We start from the raw sequence: 22,299 nt of genomic DNA, 5'->3' as shown, positions 1-22,299 counted from the left end.
GCCAGACATATATGTAGGCCACGATCCAGCCAAAAATTTGAGCAGTGAAAAATCAATCTTCTCCACAAAACACGAGAAACTACTCACCTATCAATGGCTCCAACTACACACGCGCCAACCCAGGTCACACCATCAAGTGCTAAACGCTGATTCAGACGTATGTGATCGGCATGCCACATGTTATTGGTTTTGGAATTTGACTCCGAGTGCATGCATCGGCCAGAGAACAGAATGTGTTGGCGGTTAGGGTCCTGTACATCTTAAAATAAAAGGTTTGAGCTGAGAGCGAGGGGCCGGGAGGGGTGCCCTGTTGGAGTAGCTAGTCTGACGCCATTGGTGCTGATGGCAGGCTAGCCACCAGCCTAGTGTGGCGAAGCTGAGGAACACAAAGGTTAGGCTCACGCTTTCGCCTTTTCCGGCATGCATGTGGGGGGGGGGGGGCGTTACAATTACTGAGCGTTCCGTCACGCCGCACCTAAGTTACGCAGCTTGATTTATTCCGTTACGCACAAATATATGCGGGCATTGGCTCAAGATGTTCTACGAGTGAACCGCTGGGGTATTGGGATTATGACCTAGCGGCGTTTACTTAAGCGCTAGGAGAACATATACAACGTTAGAACGTCTGACTGGTTCGTTCCAAAAGACGAAAAGAAATCTCACCTCAGTTCCAAAGACGTGAACTGAGGAGAGAGGAAAGAAAAAATGGCGCGATCAGGTGGCTTTTAAACCGTCCTCGACTGCGTACATCAACATCTGCACCAAAAGTAGAAGCACCGGGCAATCCTTCAAGGAAATGTCCGTGCGCAAGAAATATAGTCCATTCAACTCAATGGGTAGTCCACAGCGTACTACAAGGATCGAGCAAGAAAACTTCAACATGGGGGGGGACTATATTTGAAACGCCGTTTACAATAGTAATACGTCCATCGCCCAAGAGCGCGATCGCACGGTATCCAGTAAATCCTTGGTATCGTGTTCGATTCGCCATCGCGGGATTATCTTCCCTGGCCTTCCAGAGTTTCACATAGGGCATATTGCTTTCATACAACTGATCGGTAGTATTTGGGGTCATATCCAAAGATCCTTTAGTCCTCATCCCCGCTTGTTGGTGTTGATCTGGATTGCTGGCGTGCGAGTTCTTCTCTGTTTGGTCTAATTAATGATATTGTAATATCACACGTTGTTGAACAATTCAGAGGTCAGCAACCGAAGGTTGCCCATGAAACCGCCTTATGTTACTCCTACCGTCCCGATATTACGTAAAACGTGCCACTTTGCCTTTTTCGTTCATTACGTGGCTTTCACAGACAAATCTTTCGCGTGCGATCCGGTGTCTATCTATCCCCGGTCTCGGTTTGACCAAGTCCGCGAGCGAGACTTCCCGGCCCCCACCCCCCTTTTCAGGGAGCATTTCTCCATCACTCCTAACCGACGGCTCGTTTCACCCGAGCACCAATACATATCGAACTCTTGATCGCTCTCAGATTTTGATTTTGGGCGTTCGGGTTTTCGATACGACTCCATAACCTAGGAAATGGACTTCATTTTTTATTCAACATCTATATAACACTTTACTGGCTGCGAAAGGCAGTTGATCCATTCTAGACACCTGTAGGGTCCGAGCCAAGACGGACAAATCTTTTACACGGTCTGAGACACCAACTGGCTCCGTTGGGGGGGCCAAGCAAACTAAAGATTCCCATTACTCTGCATAAGCGCGGCATTGGAGCCTCTAAATCCAGGCTCCCGCTTCAGTCGTAAATGACACTCGTAGTTCAGTTTGACCTAGCTGAGGGGACGTACGTACTCTTGATGTGAGTAACTAAGGCAGTGAAAGCTTGATAGATAAGCTATGCCAGACACGGTGTTATGAATATTCTAAGCCATATCCTTGTTGCGCGTCTATCTAGTTGGGCAGCTTTCGCCTCTCGCCTCCGACGCATCCAAAGTGGGAACGGGGGGAGCGTATTACTGATCTATCCACAGAAGAGGCCTTGGGAACGGGCTCTTCGCTCCCGGGTCCGTCATGTACACATTTACGATATCGAATTTTATCTATTTAGTCGAACAAAGAACCCCCTCCCTCCCTCCGCAGCCATGAAGATGATTGTCTTCAGTAGTCGGCGGGTTTATTGTCTAGATTACCTTTATCTGTTGGCGCGGCTTCTGGATGTAGATGCATTCACGCACACTGTAATTTCTACTCGACAGGATTCCAGCTTCGTTAAAATATTCTACATAGGTCGTACGCTGCCTGCTCCACCAGATCGAGGTACTAATCACACATGGGCCAAGCGTTGCAAAGCAGCCCATTCGCATATGAGCACGATGCGCCGTCCGACGAACGGTTGCATGTCGTGCCTCCAGTACCTTGGATACACGTTGCAGTGAGCCTCGTCAAGGGGATATAGTACCGGTTCCGGAGCGTATCCACCGAAATATCAGTGCCGCACAACGAGCCGTTTATCAGTCCCCTGTGTTTATCCAGAGTAACATTCATAGTCCAGTGGTCCAATATATCTTCGCAAGCCTCTATTGGGCAAATATAGGTTAAGAGCAGAAGCAAATTTCATTTTTTAGGTTTAGTTCACCCACTTATCGTCGAAGGGTACAAAGCCCAACTCTGTTCCGGATACATCTTATGAACGTCGCAACTGACCCCGGCAGTCAAGAAATCAGCCGCGACAATGGGAAGTATCGCGATTGAAGCAAAGGCACTCCAGAATCGCATTTTGACTTTCACTAGCGGCGTGAGGAGTTATGAACGTTAACGTGCTGACCATAGAGTACTAACCTTAGTCTTGAACGAATATGCTTGGAGGACTAATGAGAAAGACCCGATCAGTTATATAAGCCACGCGCGATCCAACCAATTTGATGTTTGCAAAGTGAAAAATAATCTTCCCCACAAACGAGAGACCTTCCATTAGGAATGCAGCTGCGATCAGTGTAGCCGATATTGCGTGGCGAACCTAGATCGTTTGGCATCGTCGGCTCTCACACCACACCATCAAGCGCTAAGTATTAGTGCTCATTCGATGGGACCATGCATATATATGTAGTTAGTTTTGAAATTTGACTCCGACCACACGCAACATCCAGACACCTATTACTCATCACGGGATCAATGTAACTAGGTGTCGTAGTCAGGGGGGGTTCCGATACCTTCTTAGATATCAAATCACGTTTTCAGAGCATGCTCCCAATGCTCCCGAAATCCCTTGTATATATATAGACACTTCATACAGTCCCAACCTTCTTGGATATTAGATCACGTTGTCAGAGCATGCTCTCGGAATCCCTTGTATATATATAGATGCGAAATCACGTTTTGTGGACAGATAATGAATTGATTTCCTATGTTGGATACTCACGCTTCTCACGACCTCAACATCGCGTCTGTGTGCACAACCACACAACTGCACAACCTCAACTCTCAAGTGTCATCACCACTTCGACTTCCAGTTATATACATACTGTATACACTGCACACACATCGCATGTTCAATGCACTAATAAACTGTACAGCATCTAACGGCTCCATCACGTGTTTTCTTTCAACCATCATACCACTCTTGCCAATGCCATCGACACCCACAATGCCAAAATCAAAGGGCAAAGCTAGGCGTGTTAACACAAATTTCGTAAATGACACTTTGAATACGACCAAATCTGGCCTCATTGTGCGGAAGACAGCCTGGAGGCAGTTTCAAGATGCTCAGTCATCAATCCTCAAAGGTGATGTAGGTTGTAGATAATGAACCCAAGGTCATAACCACCCCCTCAGATGCTTCTCCAGCTGTTTCATCACTGGTAGATGAGATCAGAAACGATGTTGACCTTACTGGGAGTGTGTCAGGGCACGCTGCCACCGCCGCCGCCGCTGCCACCTCCTTTTCCTTTTGTCTCATTCCCTCATTCTCTCTTCTTTCCTTCTTCTCTTTTTCTATCTTTATACAGACGACCTCTCTTTCTTTCCTACCCTTGTAGCACAGATGCGTCCGACGCCGAGCACCCCATAGGGGCACTGCAATGCCGGATGCGCCGCGCACTTCTACTTGTACTTCCCCTCCAACACTCGGGATCAACCGCGGAACCACCCGCGGTAACCCGGCTTCGTCCGAGGGTGACGTGGCAACCCCACATGACCCATTCACACATGTATATAAACTAAGCCGAAGCAGGACCGAAGAAGTAACCTTCTTCTCATTTCCCGCTTCAGGCAAGTACCCTAGTTTAGTCTGGCTTCCCACCCTAATAACAATACATTTCCCGCTTCAGCCTAAGAAGCTACACAGGGACGTAAGCCCGAGTAAGGGCTATCCACTATACAGTCTCACCACCCCGCCACCGTCCGGGCCGCTAGCGCCGAGCGTTACACCACTACCTCTGCCTTCCTCGAGTCGTCCCTGACAGAGTGATGCCTGGAATGTCGGTCTCAATGAGACCGCAACTGACTATTCCTCCCTAGACATGACTTATGAGGATCTTGCAGATGTAATAGCACTGCTCCAACCAAAGCAGTAGGCACCATTTTTTTCCATCCCATTGCTCCACCCGAGTCAACCTCTTTTTTGTAGTCGAAGCAGAGGAATTTCATGGTGCAATCGAATCAATGCATCACAGGCACACTGGGCAGCATTAATACCCAGTCTGTCCGACATTTATCTCAAGTTCAAGACCAGCAATCCTCAATGTACGCTGCTTCATTACTGCGAACCACCAGAAGGTTCAGATTTCGTTCATATCTATGCTGTCGACATCTTTGGTATGTCTTTCTTTTGTTTCGACAGGGGATACTCATTCTCCAAAGACAGTGTCAGGGCACACACCCTGACTAGCCCGGACCCAGACCCGCATCCGGACCTGCTGCACTTCCCACATGCGTGCACGCTCCGCACGCTGCATGCTCCGGGCCCGGTTCCTACTCCTTCATGTGACTTCCGGGTATCCCCGGAAGTTTTCCTGATATGGTGGCCACTGTGGGAAGATGAGAAGTTAGCTTCCTTCTCATCTTCTTACCCACAGTAGGCAAGTTGTATCTTACTTGCCTTTATCTATTACATCTTCTTACCCACAGTAGTTGTTGCCCTGGATAGGGCTGTTCATAGGTCAGGCTGTGGACCATAGGGGAGGGTCATGGGGACCCAGGAGTCGTCCCCTGACAGACAGCCGCTCATATGAATACTGTCAGGGCACACCCGCCTGACCCGGTTCCACCCGGGCCCACCTGGGCCCACCTCACCTGCTCCCCGCTACCCATCCTTCCTCCTTCCTCCTTCCTCCCTCTTCCCTTCCTCCCTTTCCTCCCTTTTCCCTCTTTCCTCTTTCTCCTTTATTTCATTCTCCCTTTCTGTTTATTCTTTCTATTTACACGGATGTCAGGGCACGCCTGCCCGACCCCGCGCCGCGCCCCATGCCGGACCGCACTACCCCGCTATCACTCCCCGTCTCTCCTCCACTTTCCCCTTCCTCTCTATCTCTATTTCTATTTCTATTCTACGGTCGATTTCCCTTTCTTTATGTACCACTACATACCTAACCCTGCCTCCCCGATTGCCGCACGCACCGTGCACACCCCCGCCTACTGAGTGGCCACCTTCGGGATCTTCTGCGGAGACACCCAGGGAGGTGCGGCTGTGTGCGGAGATGATGTGGCTTCCCCCACGTGACCCTAGCCGCATATATAATAGTGCCTGGGGTGGGAACAGAAGAAGCAGCCTTCTTCTCAACTTCCCACTTCAGACTAAGTGGTCGGGGACGCTCACCCCGCGACGGGATCGCCGCTACGCACAGCCGCTACTCATCCTACCGAGTCCCGCGCGCAGGGACCTCGCCGCTTTCGGAGCTGTCCCTGACAACGGACCACCTTCCCTTGTATCATTGTACTGTTGACCCATCTGGCTCGGACACCCCGGACGACTTCCTGCTATGCCTAGCATGCGCGCCTGCAGCAGATGCCCTCGGGATCCCCCGCAGGGATACCCAGATGGCTGCGGCTCTCTCTGTAGATGACGTGGCACCTGTCATGTGACCCAAGCCGCATGTACATAAATGTACCTGAAGTGGGAACTGAAGAAGTAACCTTCTTCTCACGTTTTCCACTTCAGGTAAGTAGTGTAGTTCTTCCTTTTAATAACAATTCATGTTTTCCACTTCAGTCTAAGTGGCCAGGGACTACAGTCCCAGATCGGGCCCATCAGTACGCGTGCCCACTTCGCTCCCCGAGAGGGTCCCTCTGCCGGGCGCTACATCCAGGCCCCCTCCACCCCGGACGCATCCCTGACAAATACATACCTCAGGATCCGGGTGAGGCCTCACCGACATTTGCCCTTCTTCGTGCCGGTTACATCCCAGCCACTCCCATCAATCCAACCCTCGCAATTCGATATGCTCACTTGAACTTCTCCACTGTCTGATGCGCACATCACCGAGCTTCAGTATTCAGTCATTTACCTGACTGCTGGCTGATTTACATTGTGTGAGTGTACAAATGATAGAATAGTACTCTCCGCGGTGCTGACAATGCCCTCCCCCAGGTCGTATATCAGCCATACCTTCGTACACAGGTCTCACTTGCTTTTGAGGCATATTATGCTATCATCACGAGAGTGAACGCCTTTGTAAAGCATGTCATGGGGCACGATACGCCAGATTATTGCCTCAAGAACTCATGTCCTGCATGCCATTACAAGGTATGTCACATCCTCCCCACTGATGACTCGCTGACATGTTCCATGGTAGCTTCACAATGAGCCCAAGCGCCCCATCGAGTTAATTGTTACTGGCGATGGAAACACTTCCCTTTCACGCCATCCACACCAATATGAATCTGACTGTCGGACTTTTTTTAGTGATTACTTTTTACTTTGATCAGAGGTAGATGCATTTCAAAATACCAAGAAACAATCTCAGCTTGACTCAACGGTATAGTACATGTCCACTTTTTGAGTAACCACGAAACAGCATCAGCTGTGATATAGACAGGACCAAGCGACCCACCTCCCGAATCGTGCATTGGCTGGAAGAACTCTTGGCCAATGGCTCAAACAACAAAGGCTGGATCCCTCAGCGTTATGGATGAAATGGGCATATTTTTAGTTATTTGCTGCCATGGTATTGTCCAGTTTATCATGGATATGGTCAAAAGTGGGGAATTGTGAGTTACTTTCATTCTCGATTCTCCCTTTCTTTCTACACCTATTTACTCTGGATATAAGAGCGAAGTACCCAGTGGCAGCAGCAAACAAACTGATAAGTACATTTTGCCACAACATCCTCTTCGCTTATGATGTTGGATGCACCTTCTCCATCACACTCACCTGCTCTACTATTGGCGATGTGGCACGTCAGGCCAATTTCTTGTGCTGTACCGGCTCCTTTCACAGTGTTGCCCACAGTAGGTTGTGTCAGCTTGATCACCTCATAGGTCTCAAAGAAGGGGTGGGCATCGAAGATGGGGAAGGCAATGAACGGGCATTCTCCTCCAGTAATGGCGTTGCAGCAGTAACCCGGCACGCATCTGCGCATTACCGCCACTTCCGGGTCCACCTTCATTTTGAGAAGTGGGACCAGGATAAGTACGAGCGCTTAGGTGAGGATCGGCACCACTCACATTAACTAGTTCTGACCCAGGGATAGGCAACTTTCTATTAGGGAACCATACCTCTGCATGGACACAGATCCGCGAATCCATGGATATCTTGGAAGCAACGAAATGCATGCACCCATCATTCGATTTCGACCAGGACTGTCCACTATTTCTGCGAGAAGAGAAGGAATACATTGCATTGCTGAGGTCTGAGCCAAAGGCTGAACAAGCCAAAATCGAGTACCTTGAAGCACTGGAGCGATTAGAGAATGCTGAGTGAGTCGCTGCCTGCATAATGTGCATACCACCTACAAATCTAAGTAGGTCAGAGCTTCGGCCTCTGTTATCGATGCTATCTGCATCACCAACCTCGGAACTCGCCTACCAAGCTTTGCATGCTCAACGCAAAGTGGAGGATGCACACTGTATTGTCTCTGCACTGGAGGCAATGTCATCTCTCGCCTTGCCCTGGCTTGAAAACTGTCCTCAATGCCAGGAAGCCATCCAGTTGTGTAATGAGAGAAAGTATCATCGCCTTCTTGATGATCTGGAACATCGTGCTATCTCTCGTTGGTTTGAGTTGGAGAAAATGGGTCTTCCAAAGACCGGTGAGTACTTCATTATAGTTTTCAGATATTACATCAATTTTTCCATTCATAGACTACAAAACCCATCAACATATATCACAGTTGGTCGGAAAACGGAGCAGGACGCTTCATTCCACCCTTGAGAAGTACAACACCGCTGCCGCAGCAATGATGCCTCCGAAGCCATCCCTCACTTGGGATGACATAACCCATCCTGACTTCCCAAGTACAGTTGAACTATTATGGGGTCGTGATGATATTCGGAGTTGTGAATGGACGCAGGAGCATTTCCATGCAGCAACCCGCGCATGGGCAAGACTCCAACGTGCAAAAGAAGAACTTGTTACCATTGGAGTTGAAACCTGCAGGATACTGACCTCTATGAGGGATGAGGAACTACAGCTCAAGATAACTATCGAGGCTGTGGCTGCTAGCAACCCAACCCTTGCATCATATATCTTGATGGCTTTCAAGTGGCGTGTCGAAGCAAATGCCCACCTCTGCAAGAAATTATCGTGCCTCGAGTCCCATCCATATTATCTTTCCCCACGTGGAACTGGTACTTCTGCTCACTCTGAGTGGGTGCCTCCAAGCAACTCCGATGTCAATCAACAACTCAGCGTTGAACCCAATTTGCCTTCTGGGAATGAGACAGCTGACAAGGGAAACAGTGACAATATGGATGATGGGCTATCTGAGGAAGAAGGTGAAGAGCAGTCACTGTTGGAGGAACCATGTGCTATGAGGGTACTCCAACGGAGCTAACCTGAACAGCCACATTCCTGCGTTAGTGTGGGAACATTCTGGGAGAGCAACTCGCCCAGAATCCACCATGTGACTACTTTGTCATAATAATTCGTAAAAAATCGTAAAAATTCAGGTCCTTCTATTTTCTCATATCTACTTGTCGTATGAGGTTTTGTGATTTATCTGGCATATTTCCATAATGGGTTTCCATAGTGTGACCGTTATTTCTCCTACACCAGGCATCTCCATAAGAGGTCTCAGGGGTGTCCGGTGTGTAGGGCATCACCTGGTGTGTCTGGGTCCAGGTGTGTTGCGCAGTCTGGTTAATGGTACATTGAGCAAGGAAGTCGTCTGTGTAATAGAAAAGGAAAGAAGGAGAAAGAAAGGAAAGAAGAAGGAAGAAGAAGGGGAAGGAAGAGGGGGAGAAGGGAGGAGGGAGGATGGGGGCAGCGGGTGAGGGTAGTGGAGTCAGGTGGGGTCGGACCGGATGGAGTGGGGTCAGGCGGGTGTGCCCTGACTGTCAAAAACCCGAGTTGGAAGAGGGGTAAATGCGTGAGTCCGAATGCAGGCGGGGCTCAACTAGAGGGGGGTCCGAGGGCTCCGGTGGTGAACCGAAGCTTCTCAGGGAGCCTGGTTCTGCTGGATGGTACAAGAGGCTCTAAGAAGGATGTGGCCTCAGCGACTCGGAGGGAGCGCTGTGCCTCCGTTACGTCTCAGTTAGTCCTTGTATTTCTTATGTCTGAGGTATCTTGTAGAACGGAAATAGGGATCACTCAGAGGGACTTTGGGTGGCATTTTAGTCGAGATTAGAACTGAGGAACTACAGGTTCTAATCTATGGGTATTTATAAAGGAGAATGGGGAGGACTTAGTCAAAGTCCGAAATGACAAATGGGACAACACCGAAAGGTACCGAATGATACCGAGAGGTACCGAAAGGTCCCGAACGATATTTAAAACGGGGAACCGAGGTGTCAGGCCAAGGAGGGCGGAGTTGGAGGCCGGAAAATGAATGGGGAAGACAAATGGGTTAAAGGGGGTTAGCCGACTGAATGGTAGTAAGAAGGTAGTCGTGCTAAGAATGGAAGGTGACTAATAAGTGATAACGTGAGGGAGATCACCGAAGGATGCGGGTAGCTCTGAGAGCGGAGTTGCGTATCCGAAGGATGTTAGGTGACTCCAATAAATGAAATGGGTGGGGGAATGGTTTAAGGGCATGTCACGGGATATCGGAGGTCCGTTGGGATATCGGAGCAAATCCGGGGTCTCCGAATGTTCCGACTCAGGAACGAGCTTCCGGGATGGGAGTGGCCAAGGTTCGGTGTGCCGCAACCAGACCGGAGCTGAGACAGTCAGGAGGGAAGGTGACTTGGGGAGTGGGGAGGCATGGTGTAGGGGATGGTGAAGTTGTTAGGAAGGTGTGGTGTGGTGGGAGTGCGCAGGGTCGGGATTCCGGGATATGACACTGACACTGACTAGAGTAAACAGCAACAATAAACCCACCTTGGCATGCCATGAGGCTGAGGGCGGAAACTGTGTTTAAGTGGCACCTACACTTGTTCGCTTTTAGGAATGGTTGGGATAGTGATGAGGTGAAGGTTCTGGAGGACTCTGGTGTCAGCGACACATTTTTGGAGTCATTTTGGTGCGCCCAAAAAGCTAACTGTGAGTCGTGCGATATTGATGTGCATCGTTTCAGCCTGGCCACCCAACTAATTCCAGTGAGGGACCCCATTAAGGGGGATAATTTGAAGGATAGGGTGCCCGCCGATGTTCTAGAGGCCGAGATTAAACGACTGGCTCGCGAACATGTTTATAAACACCTCGAAAAGATTGACAGCTTGCTCAAGACCATGGCACCCACAGTGAGTATATATACAATTATAGTTGTGTGAATTACTCAGCGCTGCATTGTAGATGAGAGTCCTTGATTTTTATGGGCTGCCCAGTTTGTTCATGATCGACTGCGAGCGAGAAAACCATGGCGTGCGTATCCTTGCATCACAAGGCCTAAAGGACCAGCGTGAATGGGACGAGTTAAGGAGGGAAATAATACAGCAGCTCAAATCGCACCAATGTCCAATGCAGGCTCGACAACCGTGATCACACCCTACCACCCAGGAGCCCAGACTTGCTCTATTCTCCCAATCCCCCCATTGGCAACCAAACTGAAGATCTTCCTCGATCACACTCCAGTTCCCAAGCCCGTCTGAACGCTTCCGTGGCCAGCTGGCGGTCTGGAGTCCAGCACAGTATGTCAGCGTCTGGGGTACCTTCTGTCCAAACGCCGACCTACTGACAAGTGGTGGATGAGCCACCCATACAAATTCCATCTTATCCTTCTCATCACTCCCAGACTATCGAAGCATCCTTAGCGACCAACTTCCGCATGCCCCGCTTGCCCGCTGAAGGAGCGGAGCTGGATCACCTTATGTAACCAGTTTCCTACGTCCAATAACGATATTAGAGTGTGTGCTGATTTGCGTACTGACCGTGTTTTGGTTGCCAAATATATAATTGTTCACTGTCTAAACAACAATAAACACCCCCCAACGATCTCACCTGACGTATAGATCGTCTATGAATAAAATTCTATATTGACTTTACTATGATTTCTAGTCAATATTACACCTAGATATACCACTTTTCAGTAGGACGTGATTTTCCTGATAATTTACTGAAGGAAAACTACTAATAAAATAATTCCACAATAAATGTTATTCAATACAGGAGTGACCAAACTGCTCTTTCTATCGCTTAGAGTGCGTGCTAGTTATCTAGCAGGTTCAGGATCGCTCACTTTTCTCCTGTGGTGTGATAACCAAATATTGCTGAGAGATTATTCAATTAAGAAGTCCCTCCACCAAATTCTCACTAATTCTCACTATGACACTTTTGTTCAGCTGTGTCTAACTGACCCTAACTCACGCTTAGAGTGACGTGTTAGTTTTATATTAGCTAACAACTAATATTTGCTTTTATCTTTTGGAGCAAACGAACCAACCACTGGTGAGGAGAATTAAACTTTTATTTCTACCTCAGGTTTGAGAGGGGGCAGAAGCGGTGGCCTTTTATGCTTTTCAGAGGCCTCTCTACTCCCACGCCTCGCACTAGTTACATGTGCTACATTTGTATTATAGATAGTTCTAGAATGATATAGGGGCTTGGGCTGTGTAAGCTTAATAATGGACTTAGGACATGACTCAGCAATAAGTAATTCATTTCTTTGTCTTTTGGGCCGATCCTAGCGGGATCTTGTAGCGCTGAAGCTATGCTCTACACCGCCTTAATTACGAACGGTTATCTTTAGAAATGACTCGGCTATAAAGGAACTTTCTAGGCTGTTCTCTAATTGACCCCTTTTTGTGAAGCCACATCATTACTAATGTTCTAGAGCCTTCCCAATTAATTAACTGATCCGCGGACTTCTGAATCACTTTATGCTTATGATCCGAGATCCAGATCATCAATCATTCCTTTGTTCCGATTTATTTGAGCTTAAAATCAAAAAGTTTTGATGAATCATGGGAAAATATACAAGATCCGGTTTTTTAGCATTTTCTCCTCTTCTGATGCGATCAAAAACTGTCCGCCCGCGCCGGGGAATACTCTATCATATGGTATTCGGTCCGCCAGACTTCCGGGCGCCAATATATTTCCCTTGAGTCACATTACCTTTTGTAAGAATTAGCAAATAAATATATATGAATTATAAGGTGTTTCGCCGTTTGAGCGATATCTCCGTCAGTTTTGAAGCTTTTAGAATGAAACAAAACCGTGGATAAAGTTTAGAAACAGTCCTTTCAGATGGTAAAAAGATTACAGTCAAAAGTTTACTGGTTCCCGAGATATTCACATTTCTTTCCCAATGTTCCTTCTTATTCTGCCGTCTATGTGCTATTTTCTTGTTGTAGGGTTATATTCTTTGAATATTACACCTATGCCAAGTTCTAGGCATGATTGTAGTAGATTAAATCTCATACAGTGCTCCAAAAAACTGTTGCAATGTTTTGCACCTTTCACTTGATGAGCTTATTGCACCCTAGGAATGGATCCTAAAATTGCATAAAAATATGAAAACAATGCGCTAGTAGCTTACTAATAACTCCACCAACTATCTAATAAATATGTTCATTTTTGGTAAAGCTATTTACTTTACAAAGGACCCATGTCATTGCAACGGTTTTTTGGTGTGCATTTTGGAGAAAGGAAAATCACATTAACTAGTATTTAGTATAGCCACCTTTTTCCCTAAGTACTGCCTCAATCCTCCTAGGCATACTCTCGATTAAATTCTGGCAGACACTTGGTTCTATCCTCTCCCACTCCTGAAACCAATCCCACAGCTCATGAACACTACTTGGAGGTTCTTCATACTCCCCAAGCTTCCTCTTTACATGGTTCCATAATTGTTTGATTGGATTAAGGTCTGGGGACTGGGAGGGCCACTCCATGACCCTGATACCATGGTTATTGAACCAGTTCTGGGCCCTTTTGCTGGTGTGTTTTGGGTTGTTGTCCTGTTGGGAAAGGATGTGGGCTGGGTTTTTGTCATAATATGAGAGGGTTTGCTGGAAGTCCTCTTCCAGGATTTGGCAGTAGAGCTTGGCATCCATCCTCCCATCAATATTTCATGCCATTCCAACTCCATCCAATGTAATACATCCCCAAACCATGACAAAACCACCACAAAACTTTTTTGTTCCTTGCACCAGCCTGTCTGTAAGAGGTTCATCCACCCATTTCCACACCCATTTCCTCCCATCTGAGCCCAGGCGATTCACCTTAGTCTCATCAGATCACACCACTCTCTTCCAATCCTCCAGAGTCCACTCTTTGTGGCTGATTATGATGTCCATTCTCTCCTTATGACATCTGCTGAGGAGCATGGGCTGCTTCTTCTTCACCACTGCTTTCCAACCAGCCTCCTTTAGTCACAGACGAACAGCCTCAGTTGAGAGGCTAGTGCTGGTGACTTTTTGAAGAATTCAGGTGACTTGTGCAGCATTGTTGGCTTTACCAGAGTTGATAAGATGCATTGCATGACAGATATTGGTGTCTGAGAGCTTAGATGGGCAACCACCACTGGGCTTAGGAGTGTCAGGACAATGTTTAGACCAAATATGGGTAACAGTGGAATGGTGGACAGCAGTAATCGATAAGCACTGTGGCCAGAATCAATGAGAAAAAGCACTTGTTCAATTTTCAAAGCAGCCAATTGATGCATTTTAGAATTGGGGATTACAGCTTGAAATGCATGTGCATTTATGCTCCAGCAATGTTTATTTGTTTACTAGGGTGTATAGTAAACAATATCACATGACCTATCACATGATATTTTCAGTTTTAGTCCATTCTGGCAGCACACCAAAAAACCGTTGCAATGACATGGGTCCCTTGTGAATTAGATAACTTTACCGAAAATGGACATATTGCTTACATAATTGGTGCAGTTATAGACAAAATACTAACACATGTTTAACATATTTATTTGAAAATTTAGAACCCTTTCCCATTGTTTAATAAGCTCTTGAAGTCAAAAGTGCAAAACATTGCAACAGTTTTTTGGGGCACTGTACTACATGGGTGTAGATAATTTATAATGATCTAATGTCTGTCCAGTCTCATAAAGATCATGAGATCTGTTAAACGTCTGAACTTGTCACCTGTTCGTTGACTATTCTGATAGATCATTGTTTTATTCTTTGAATATTATTTCTCCTACACCGCCACCAATGGAGGAGTTATGCCACACCATCATACAGCAGCCACCAGTGAGGCCACCAGTACTGGTCAGCAGAGCAGAAAACGCACCATGGGCACTGGCTCGAGTTTGACTACTGATAAACCAAGCACGAAAACCAGTAGCTGGACAGAAGTCAGTGATTCAATTGATGACAATGATGCAGCTGCTCTCGAGGAGTTGCGGTGGAGTTTGACAGACAGTTCACTTCAAGTACCAGTGGAACGCAGAAGGTCTGCTGAAACTAAGGCTGAGGTGGTATCAACCCCAGACTCCTTCATCTCACGAGCTCCCCTATCTCTCTCTTTGCCAGTTCTCAGCCCACCAGGGATACACACCCGTAGACGAGCTGGACACGCAAGCATTGCAACTGCCAGTACGACCAGCACAGACATCTCAATGCTTTTGCAGTCCATCAGCAACAGAAGCTCCACTCAACTTAGCGATGCCGATGTTCGGGCCATCAGTACCCTTTGGCTTAGTGATGCATTGAGTGCGGATGATCTCTCCCACATTCTGAGGAGTCAGTTCCACATTAGTGAGGAATTTGTGCGCTGCTTGATCCATGTGCACCAGGCCTGGATGGAGGATGGCCACTAGAATCACAAACCCCCACTTCTTCATTTAAAAAATGTATCTATGCAAATACGTCTATGCAAAAATCCAGTGCTTAAAATTAGTGGGGCCACAAGCTCAAAAATATTGTTTACTGACTGACCCAGAGCACGTGTTTCCGTGTGTGCTTACGCTCTCCATGTCATACTGGCCATCCCAGTTTAGCGACTATGGCAGCATCAATGCCACCCAGAGTCAACCAGAAAAGCAAGATCCTAAGGTGACAAAAGAGGCATACAACCACCGCATTCAGGAATTGAAGTGGAGGTTTGAGGAAGATGTAAATGCCATTGCAAACGAATTTTCAGGTCAGCACGTACATCGTTCCGCTGCTCAAATTCGAGGCCAGATCCTCTATACGATGGCAGAGGACAAAAAAACCCGGAGCCCGCATATTAGCAATGCATGGGCCCACACCACTGCAGATGTGGGTCGCCTAGACAGTAAGCCCAGGTTGCTTGCCATCCATGTGTTGAACAAACCATTATTTTTCAGCGGAATCGTTCACAGACATGCCATACGATACTGCTTACATGGATTTGTTAAGGGATATCAAGATGGGGGTGGTTACCCAGGAGGATGTGGGCAATCCTCAGACGCCTGAGGATGAATACAACCACAAGTTACTGCTGGACGCAGTCTTGGTCAGTCGCCAACACTGTATGGCCAAGAGGCACATAATATCGCCTGAGCTTAGTGCCCACCGACTAGCGCTTCATGCAAAGGACCAACTTCAAGAAACTGTGAGTAATCACTAATGCGCAATCAACGATTCAGCAATAGTACTTACACTTGCATTAGGCTACCCCCATTCATGAGACATGCGGCATTGAGGTCCTTATCATGATGATGAAGAGCCTGGTTGAGGACATCTTTACCCCGTATGTGTGGGCAACACCGCATGCCAAGGAGTATTGGGCGGTTGGGGTGGCCCAAAACATGACTTCTCGTGCCCAGGAGATGGAAGGCTTCTGTATATCAAACGTTAGAGGTAGGCATGGCAGCCTAGCATGGACATGGGCTCAAGCAGATCGGACTGCCTAGGCATGGCCAAGGTCACTGAAGAGACGATCAAGGAACTACGTATCAGGCTAGCTAGCCTAACAACGGATAGGCTTCGTGAGTAACAATCTGTGCAGATCAGCTTGATGCTTACTAGATTTACCAGGCAGTGCAGCGAAGGACAAATTCGTTGGAATGAAATGGGAAAGGGAAGGGTATCTTCAATTGGTATCTGGCTTGAAGCTCAAGATCGATTCATACCTGTTTGATGAGACAAAGGCACCAAAGTGGCTTAGAAAGGCGGAGTTGATGAAACTAATTGAAGGGTGGGAGCGTGGACCTATCAAGTGGGTAACAGCATCCAACGACGAAATCAAGAGTGCCCAACGAGAACTATCTCGACTTGCAAGGGAGAAAGTGGATCGTACGGTGTTGTGGGGACAACTCCGTGTACTGCAAAAAGTCGGATTCTGCGGAATTTGGTCACTAACACGCAGTACATATCCGCTGACGCTCCCGATACTCATTCTATCACTATCCAACACTCCATACACTCACTCCATATTTTTCCATATTTTCCCCATCATTCCCGACAGCCCCAAGCCAAATTCCCACGCCCAACCATGCCGCCAATTTCACCCCCTCTCCAGATCTCCATAACCACACATACAGCCCAGCCATTTTTCTACCCGTTGGTGATGCTATACCTTCCTCCTTTACCCCCGGAGCACTTCCCAGAATGGCAACCCCATATTCGGATGGCTCAGCATGGTGTATAGCCTCATGTGGTCTTGACAGCACCTGTCAATGGCCACATCTCAAGAAGTACTGCACCAATTGGGATGAATAAGGGCTCGTTGGAAAGCTGGAGACGAGGAGGTTGCTGACGGGAGGATAGGCGGGCGCTGTGGCGAACTGTTGCGGAGTTAATTTTCACAATTTCCATTTCGGACCCGTTATCATATATTCCCCATTCATTCATATTTCTTTTATTGTTTCTTTGTTCCCAATTGGATATTCATCATTTATGGTTGCCTAACGGCCCGTTTACATTCCCCCATTCCATTCATTCCATTTCCAACTCATATAAAATAGATAACAGCTTGGACATAACAAGTTAGTATTGAATAGACCCGTGAAGGGACAAGCAGAAGTTGCATCCAAGTGGCAAAGATGCCATCCACGACCCTAACGCCCCCCTTGAGATTGTTGCTCACGTCTAAGACCCCTCTCATCATAATACTCAGCCTTGACATCCAAGAGAGACATAGGTGAGTGTTTGTTTGAGGTTTTTGCAGACTCGGTAGTGCCCCAGGACCAAAACCCGGCTCCACGAACCACACCCATGCACACGACCACCCTCCCCCTTCTCTCTGTCTCGAGTCTAGGTGATAGACCCGTTACAACGGTGAATCGTTGACAGAGGTGTGTTGGTTTTATCACACTTTGGCTGCAAGGCTCATTACTGGTGCGACACAGTGCTACAAACGAGGCCAACAGCAGCACATCTACACTAGATACATAGGTTGTTAAGCTGCCTCAAGCACGCAAATCTGAAATGGTGCTTTTAAGCATGGGCCATGGCCAATCCGGAGTGGCGCTTAACTCCTCCCCCATCCCACCACCCTCAGGAAGGGCTGCCAGCACTACAAGAGGGTAAGGGGCACTTTGCATCAAATAGACATGTGGCAAGTAACTTTCAAATGCTCTGTGATTGTGATAGACGAAAGCGTAAAGCTACTAACCTTCAAAATGCTCCCAAGTCCATTGATTAACCAAGTACCCTCTGAAGTGTGAGACAAGGACATTGACATGTCTAGCAAGCACGCAGATGGATCATGGGAGTAGTGCGCCACCAGTACTTCTTTACATGGCACAAAAAACTCAGTTCTACTGAATACATGTATATATTGGTCATTGATATCATACTATTCATTCATTAGAGAGGAAGACAACAAAACCAAAAAAAAAAAGAGAGAAAAGAGAATGGATGTGCTGGAGGTTGAAGTTGGTGATGACGCTTGAGAGCTGAGATTGGGTGCACAGATGTGACGTTTGTCAGGGTCGCGTCCGCGGTCGAGGCGGTCCGGGCGTAGCGTCCGGTGCTGAGGACCTCACGGGGGGTGGATCGGGCGTGCGTACTGGCAGCCCCGATGTGGGACGGCGATCCCTGGCCACTTAGACTGAAGTGGGAATGTTGAGTTGTTATTAAAAGGGGAACTATGCTACTTACCTGAAGTGGGAATGTTGAGAAGAAGGTTACTTCTTCGGTTCCCACCCCAGGTGTGTTTATATACATGCGGCTTGGGTCACATGAGGTCCGCCACGTCACCCCGCATACAGCTGCAGTCACCCGGGTGTCCCCGTGGGGGATCCCGAGGGTGTATGCTGCACGCGCGCGCACTAGGTTGCACCCTAGAGCCGTCCGGGGTCGTCCGGGGCTAGGCACGTCGTGTGTGCGTCGCGGGCGGGTCAATAATACATGGATATAAGGGAAAGGTCGTCCGTGTGAAGTAGAAATAGAAATAGAAATAGAAATGGAAATAGGAGTGGAAGTGGGAGAGGGATAGAGGGGGAAGGGGTATGAAGGAGGGGTGCAGGGTGGGAGAAGGGGAACCGGGTGAGGTGGGCCCGGGTGGAGGCGGGTCAGGCGGGTGTGCCCTGACAACGTTGAAGTTGTGGGATGTAAGCATGAGAAGGGTTCGAGGCCATCCAACTTAGGAAGTCAATTTATTGTCTCAAAACCCGTGATTTCACGTCTGAACTGTATGAAGTGTCTATATATACAAGGGATTCCAGGAGCATTGGGAGCATGCTCTGAAAACGTGATTTGATATCTAAGAAGGTATCGGAACCCCCCCTGACTACAACACCTAGTTACATTGATCCCGTGATGAGTAATAGGTGCATCCAGAGTACATCCTGCAAAAAATCACGTGTTTGACGGATTCACAGAAATATGAAAATGATGATATTTGTTTTTGAATCCGCCAATTACAACATTGCGACATGAAGGAAATGAATAGGATTCAATGCATGGGCAGGCACCCGGGCCACCTCCATAACTGTGGGGCATTCAAGGGAAGGGAAAAGAAAGTTGCATACAGTAAGGAGAAAATAGTGGATGAAGGGGAGTGAGGGAATTGCTGAGGCCAGAATAACTATTCATATAGATGAATTGGTTCAAGGTTTCTAGTGATGATGGTTTGGCTTAGTGGCTACTGCTGGCTTCTCTTTGATTCTGTGTCTACAGGGTTCTTGTCATATCCCAGATTCCCAACCCTGCATTATCCTACTCCCCTACATCTGTTGGAGGAACAACCTCAAAGCATGTATTTACTATTGTTTTGTGGCAATCCTTCCTAATTAAGAGTCTGCCATATTCTCGTCCAGCTGCCCTCAACTTGGTTTTCTCTATAGGTTATGAGCCCAGGCGGCTTGCCTGGCACCTTGGACAACCACTATGTGGGCCTTTATAGGGGGGACCTCAGGACATTTGCATGGGGCCTAAAAGGCCTTTTTCACTATAAACATCCTAGGACATCCTGTCAGGGTTCAGTGCCCTGCCTTAGGGTGCCCCAGACTCCCCACCTACTTTACCCCCTTTATTCTTTGATTGTTGCCTCATTGTTGCCTTTGTGTGTTGTATACATGCGCACACGGGATAGCGTGGGAACTTTCTGAGCGAGCAGCTCGCTCAGAATGTTCCCACAGTGTTATAGAGATGGACTAGATTCTTATGGTCCGTGACTGCAAGTAGGTAGGTTGTCTCTGCCCTCCATTATATTTCTCTGTCAAACTCCATGCCAAGCTTTCCCACTGGGTTTTGGTGCTGGCTGGGGGAATTGTTAAGTTTCAAGGGACTTCCCTTGACCATTGAGACTTTGATATTAGATAGAAACCAGTCATATGACATGTAAAGGCAAATGCCGAGGATGTTGATCATTATCAAATACATAACCCAAAAACCTTGTACCGCGATTGTAACATCCTCACCATTGTGCCACCACTGTAAACTCAACCTGTAACCCTGGAACCATGTCCACCTCCCTATTCCTCCTCTCCATGACAAAACCGCAGCGAGGAGGGCATTCCCACGCCCAACCTCCTGCTGCCCGCTCCCACCAGTCCACCGGGTGGTTGAGTGGTCACTCCCATCCAACCAGAAGTTCCCTATCAGGAACTGTAGCCTATCCCACCTCCTTAGGAGAGGGATATAGTCCAGGCAGCTCCAGAATGTCTGGCCCCGCACCCACGGGTCCCACTTCCCACGGTCACTCACTACCGTGCACTGGTCCACCAGCCCGCTTTCCCCAACAACCCCCGCTACCGGTACGCTCCCATGAGCGCCAAGTCACCGATAGCCACCAACTGGGTGACTCCCTTTGGGAGTCCCAGTATCCCATGCTACCGGTACGCTCCATTGAGCGCCAAGTCACCGCTAGCCAACTGCTCCCAGCACACCCGCTACCGGCACGCTCCCAGGAGTGCCAAGTCCCCGTTAGCAGACAGCCAGGTGGCTCCCTCAAGGAGCCCATGTCATACTCGCTACCGGTACGCTCCCAGGAGCGCCAAGTTACCGTTGGCCAACCCACAGGTTACACTGCCAGACACTCATCCCATTCCGCTCTCCCTCCGATGGCTACGCAGCCACCTCCATTAGTGAGCCGAACGGCTCAGGTTGGGTTCCCCGGAACCCATTCCTGTAACACACAGGTCACAGCCACAATTCTGGGTGAGCAACTCGTCCAGAATGTTCCCATGCTTACTGGGCACTGCCACCTGGGTGTTCCCTCCAGGTCACACTACACAACTCTAGGAGCTGTATAGTTGTGGGCATGTGACCCAATCCTTTATATAGCAACCATGTGGGGAGATGAGACCTTTACTGTCACAAACCTCTCGGTGCTAAGAGCGTGAGAATGGAGTGGGATGGAGCAAGAGTTGTGAGATCATGAGAAGCGAGGTCACGAGCAAGAAGATCACAAGCCACAAGTCACAAGATCACAAGAAGTCAATTCAGGTTGGTGACCTGTGTTGACCAGTTGAAGAATCCATCTTCACTGGTCAACTCCTTATATACACAAAAGCAGGCTAAGACATGCAAGATGAGACAGGAGAAACATCTGAGCCATACAGGTAGTCGCAAGACTACATGAATTGAGATGAAACTGAAATGAACAAGACATGTGAGACACGTGAGACACCTGTCAAATCCGTCTGGGGTTACAGCTTAACCGTAACATTTACCCTTCTTCTCATCTCATGCCCCACATAGGCAAGTGTATATATTCCCTTTCTTTTACTATACATCTCATGCCCCGCATAGTGTGAGGACAGGATAGATGGGGGTTGAGGTCAGGGAGCCTCCGAGTCCAAGGCCGGGCCCTGACACATCCTGGCCATTCAGTTTCATTCATTTGTTGCAGATGTCCTCAGATGTCCTAATTCAGTTTGATTCAATGGTTGCAAATTGTCCCGGAATGCCATACTCATCCATCCCATGGTCTGTGCACATGCTGACCACTGTCTAGAGGGATGTCAAGACTGTTTCCCACGGTCTGAACACACTTTACATAGTTGAACAGCCCCTTTGAATAGCTTCCAGAATATATATTTTGAGACTGAATTGACCAATAAATCATCAAGAAAAACGCAAAATACTTTTTTGGATGCGAGTCTTTGGGTTAGTGTGGCTGTCCACCTTATGTCTGTGCACAGTGCTGGCCACTGTCCAGAGGGGTGTCCAGACTGTTTCCCACAGTGTCAACACACTTTGTGTAGTTGGATAGCCCCTTCAAATAGCTTCCAGAATATATAATTTGAGACTAAATTGACAAGCAAGTTATTGAGAAAAATGCAAAATACTTTTTGGATGCGAGTCTTTGGGATAGTGCTGGGGCACTAAATTTCAGTGACAGTCATTGAAGTCATCGAAATTTCCGGGTCACTGTGTTAGACACTGGTCCGGGGTCGGCACTGAAGGTCACTGTTACAGGAGTGGGTTCTGGG

General features: G+C 48.0%; 5 protein-coding genes across 5 annotated transcripts; 4 read left to right on the top strand and 1 right to left on the bottom strand.

The window, feature by feature from the left end:
- Positions 1-2,114: 2,114 nt before the first annotated feature.
- On the bottom strand, positions 2,115-3,079 carry EI90DRAFT_3085342 (uncharacterized protein). The gene is made up of 4 exons (XM_039062127.1): positions 2,976-3,079; positions 2,798-2,903; positions 2,599-2,745; positions 2,115-2,535 (listed from the first exon to the last, which is right to left on the bottom strand). Exons 3-4 carry the CDS (start codon positions 2,732-2,734, stop codon positions 2,279-2,281), a joined length of 393 nt encoding a protein of 130 aa, XP_038909380.1. The 5' UTR covers positions 2,735-2,745; positions 2,798-2,903; positions 2,976-3,079; the 3' UTR covers positions 2,115-2,278.
- Positions 3,080-6,676: 3,597 nt separating this feature from the next.
- On the top strand, positions 6,677-8,946 carry EI90DRAFT_3021378 (uncharacterized protein; the record flags this gene model as incomplete). Its single annotated transcript, XM_039057644.1, has 8 exons — positions 6,677-6,698; positions 6,881-6,930; positions 6,987-7,162; positions 7,224-7,402; positions 7,433-7,597; positions 7,660-7,870; positions 7,919-8,202; positions 8,255-8,946. 8 exons carry the CDS (start codon positions 6,677-6,679, stop codon positions 8,944-8,946), a joined length of 1,779 nt encoding a protein of 592 aa, XP_038909379.1.
- A 1,495-nt stretch (positions 8,947-10,441) lies between these two features.
- Positions 10,442-11,364, top strand: EI90DRAFT_3133968 (uncharacterized protein; the record flags this gene model as incomplete). The annotated part of the gene is made up of 5 exons (XM_039064618.1): positions 10,442-10,572; positions 10,627-10,792; positions 10,845-10,963; positions 11,016-11,179; positions 11,231-11,364. 5 exons carry the CDS (start codon positions 10,442-10,444, stop codon positions 11,362-11,364), a joined length of 714 nt encoding a protein of 237 aa, XP_038909378.1.
- A 3,378-nt stretch (positions 11,365-14,742) lies between these two features.
- Positions 14,743-15,270, top strand: EI90DRAFT_3133967 (uncharacterized protein; the record flags this gene model as incomplete). The annotated part of the gene is made up of 1 exon (XM_039064617.1): positions 14,743-15,270. The coding sequence occupies one exon, from the start codon at positions 14,743-14,745 to the stop codon at positions 15,268-15,270; it is 528 nt and encodes a 175-aa protein (XP_038909377.1).
- A 154-nt stretch (positions 15,271-15,424) lies between these two features.
- Positions 15,425-17,066, top strand: EI90DRAFT_3133966 (uncharacterized protein; the record flags this gene model as incomplete). The annotated part of the gene is made up of 6 exons (XM_039064616.1): positions 15,425-15,728; positions 15,781-16,028; positions 16,087-16,276; positions 16,330-16,404; positions 16,454-16,737; positions 16,785-17,066. The coding sequence occupies 6 exons, from the start codon at positions 15,425-15,427 to the stop codon at positions 17,064-17,066; spliced, it is 1,383 nt and encodes a 460-aa protein (XP_038909376.1).
- Between the last annotated feature and the right edge of the window lie 5,233 nt (positions 17,067-22,299).

The sequence above is a fragment of the Cantharellus anzutake genome, assembly GCF_015039405.1.
Source record: "Cantharellus anzutake strain C23 chromosome Unknown EI90scaffold_111, whole genome shotgun sequence".
Taxonomy (NCBI): Eukaryota; Fungi; Basidiomycota; class Agaricomycetes; order Cantharellales; family Hydnaceae; genus Cantharellus; species Cantharellus anzutake.
The sequence above is the reverse complement of the archived record's forward strand: the minus strand, read 5'-3'. Positions and strand labels throughout refer to the sequence as shown.